Below are 3,017 nucleotides of genomic sequence, written 5' to 3'. Positions count from 1 at the left end.
TGGATGTGTCGCATATTAGTAAATTAATCATCATCGACATGACTGGATCTTAATGCTCCGTGACCTATGCGACAGCGCCTCCAGTCATTTCTTCCCATGTGTTCGTTGCTGGGTGGGTTGGGAGCCAGTGGCTTATGCCACCTTCGTGATACCCTCTGCATGCACTTCAGGGGGCAGGCTGAAGTGTCATAATGTTTTCCAGTAAAAATATTTATCTGATATTGTGGTTAGTATTTATGCTCGTTATCATAACACATGGGACTCAAACCGACGCGTGAGAACTTGGATTGCTTGGCCTATTATTTTCATGATTAGTTACACAAGTTAAATCAATTACGATATAACGGTAAAATAAAATGTATATACGTAAAGGAAAACTAGAAAAATATGATGTGAGGAACTCTTAATGTTGGAGTTAGTTTATTTGAGGTTTAGCCTAAATATCCTGCAGTTTTCATCTTGGGAAAATTGCTCTATAGATTTTCCAGCGAGTGTAACACTCAAATGTTTAACGCTCATTTCATATCTAATACATATTTTTTGGAGCACTTTGATGGTCTGTGTAGCGGGTCGATACCCTCAAACCCAGTCTGGATTCATTCGTATTGGCCTAATTAATTTGCGCGTGACAGACTCGGCTTTGGCAGTTTGGCACAAATTGAAACTTCATAATAAGGCCATCATTAGCAAATACCTTGTTTAGGAATGACTTCGAGGAAAACAAGAGCAAGGCAGTAAAGGAACTTTCCCCTCACCAATGATTTGCCCACGAGCGCTCATACCTGTCCTTGGCACCTGTCAACACCGTTCAGCGCGCGCCTACATACCGATGGTACAAATCGTGCTACTTTGTCATTTTGTGGCTAAATAAGATGTAGGCTTATAAATAGACAATAAGTTTCCCTCTGACGGAATTTGCATTTCTACTCACCGCCCCTGTTTCGTTATGATCATTTCGGTTTGATATTTGTGGAACTTCGCCCACAGAGGATAGTTGTTGAGGAGAGCCTGCGTCTTCCCGCACACCTGTAGCCCAGGTAACGGGTAGAGTGGCGCGCGATAGTACCCATGTTGAACGGGTGCGGGATAACTCTCCGCAGAGGCAGGGTAAACTTCTTTTCTAGTTGTCGAGAAACCTTCGCTTCCCGTTGGTAAATAAGTCTGTCCCGTTCCGTTTCTAGTCGGCGACCGGACACTGCTGAAATGGCAGCTATTGTGGGGAGTTGGTGAGTAAAACCTCCCGGGTTGCGCTCCGTACCCGGCCACAGTTTGGTCTGCGTGGTACGGCAGTGCCGATCCGTCCTGTCCGTTTTGAATTGGGTCTTGGTGATATAATCTGGTGTCCTGAATTCCCATTTTAAAATCCACGGAATTCTTGCTGCGTTGAAGGTGATTGTTGATATCGGTGTCTTTTCCGAAAGTTTGCGTATCAGTCCCATTCAACATACTGAGGTAAAGATCGCCACCTATGCCGCCCATTTGCAGCCCCAGTCTCAGTGTATGTGCAATGTCATAGGTTCACCGTGCCCCTCTGTTTCACGCCCAGTGAAATGAAAGCGCGTTTACGGATTTTGAGATAAATGCACAAACTGAAACATTTCGTCCACCTACCGATGTTTTTTTTTTCTCACTCGAGCTAAATACAATTGACTAAAGTTCCTATACCAAAAAGTCTATCGACTTCTGGAAAACGCACCCTACATTTAAATATTCCAACAAATTGGCAATCATTTAAAATAGCCCTAATATTTCTTAAAATTAAAGGGCTAATTATTGTATCTTTGGTCTTTGATTGTCTTGTCTTCTTTTTACAAGAGTCCCTACCAGTGTCTCAAACACATGCCCAGGTTCATAACCTATGATATATACATCTTGCGACTGGTAATTGGTTGGAGGTGGGTCTGATGTCGACGTTAGACGTGATAGGTTTCCATTTCGCAAGAACCCTCCCTGTTCCCGGAGGACTTGGTCGTGCGCATATTCTAACTAGGCAGACAAGAAGATAAACAATTGGAACACTTTCTGAAATGGTTATGAGTGCAACAGTTTTTCACATTACTTCAGGTCGTGAACACATTTGAGGAAATATAAATAATACCGTGCACGAATCGGTTACTGGAATTGCATGTTATCAAAATAACTTCATTATTTTATTTCAGTGGCAGGCATGTGATAGGAGGCAATGAAAATACTATATTCAAAATGATAATGATAATAACAACGTTAACAATATTATTATGATTACTTAGTAGGAAACTACTACAATGCTACTATAGGCCTAATATCCTAACGATAAAGTATAGCCTACTTAGAATACAGCATACGGAGAAATTAGACAGATAATAAACATATATACACTGTAGAAACATTAAGAACACCTTCCTAATATTGAGTTGCAGCCCCCCCGCTTTTTTTGCCCTCAGAACATCCTCAATTCGTGGGGGAATGTGAAAGCGTTCCATAAGGATGCTGGCTCATGTTGACTCCAATGCTTCTCACGGTTGTGTCAAGTTGGATGAACTTGGTGGACCATTCTTGATACACACAGGAAACTGTTTAGCGTGAAAAAACCCAGCAGACTTTGATTTAAGTGTATTGAACAAGTGACATCAATAAGGGATCATAGCTTTCACCTGGATTCACCTGGTCAGTCTATGTCATGGAAAGAGCAGGTGTTCATAATGTTTTGAACACTCGGTGTAGGTTTATTGTTAATCAGATGTAAATGATTCATATAGCTTGATAAAACTAACTGTTGTGATCCTATTATTTGATAGCCTATTCTCTAATTTTGACCCACAATTTGTTGCCCTTTTGGTTTAAAAACAAACAAACAAAAACAAGGCAATGGCTAGTCTTTCGTTTTATTCATAACCTTTTAATTGTACAACATTCAAATGTGTGGCCTTTGTATTTCCATAATTGAAATGTTGTAATAACAAGCGGTTACGGCGTGCACAGGCGTGCGCAATACGTTCAGGATCACGCTGACACCAGACTCTATGATCAATATTTTC

General features: G+C 41.1%; 1 protein-coding gene across 1 annotated transcript in view; it reads right to left on the bottom strand.

Annotated features, from left to right (window-relative positions):
* The window catches only part of tbx21 (T-box transcription factor 21), a 16,813-nt gene extending 14,936 nt beyond the window's left edge, over positions 1-1,877 (bottom strand). Inside the window, exon 1 of the mRNA XM_029707568.1 lies at positions 932-1,877. Coding sequence (XP_029563428.1) covers positions 932-1,479 — 548 coding nt within the window. The 5' untranslated portion in view covers positions 1,480-1,877. The remainder of the gene's footprint in view (positions 1-931) is intronic.
* Positions 1,878-3,017: the final 1,140 nt, after the last annotated feature.

Source organism: Salmo trutta, chromosome 2, assembly GCF_901001165.1.
Source record: "Salmo trutta chromosome 2, fSalTru1.1, whole genome shotgun sequence".
Taxonomy (NCBI): Eukaryota; Metazoa; Chordata; class Actinopteri; order Salmoniformes; family Salmonidae; genus Salmo; species Salmo trutta.
The sequence above is the reverse complement of the archived record's forward strand: the minus strand, read 5'-3'. Positions and strand labels throughout refer to the sequence as shown.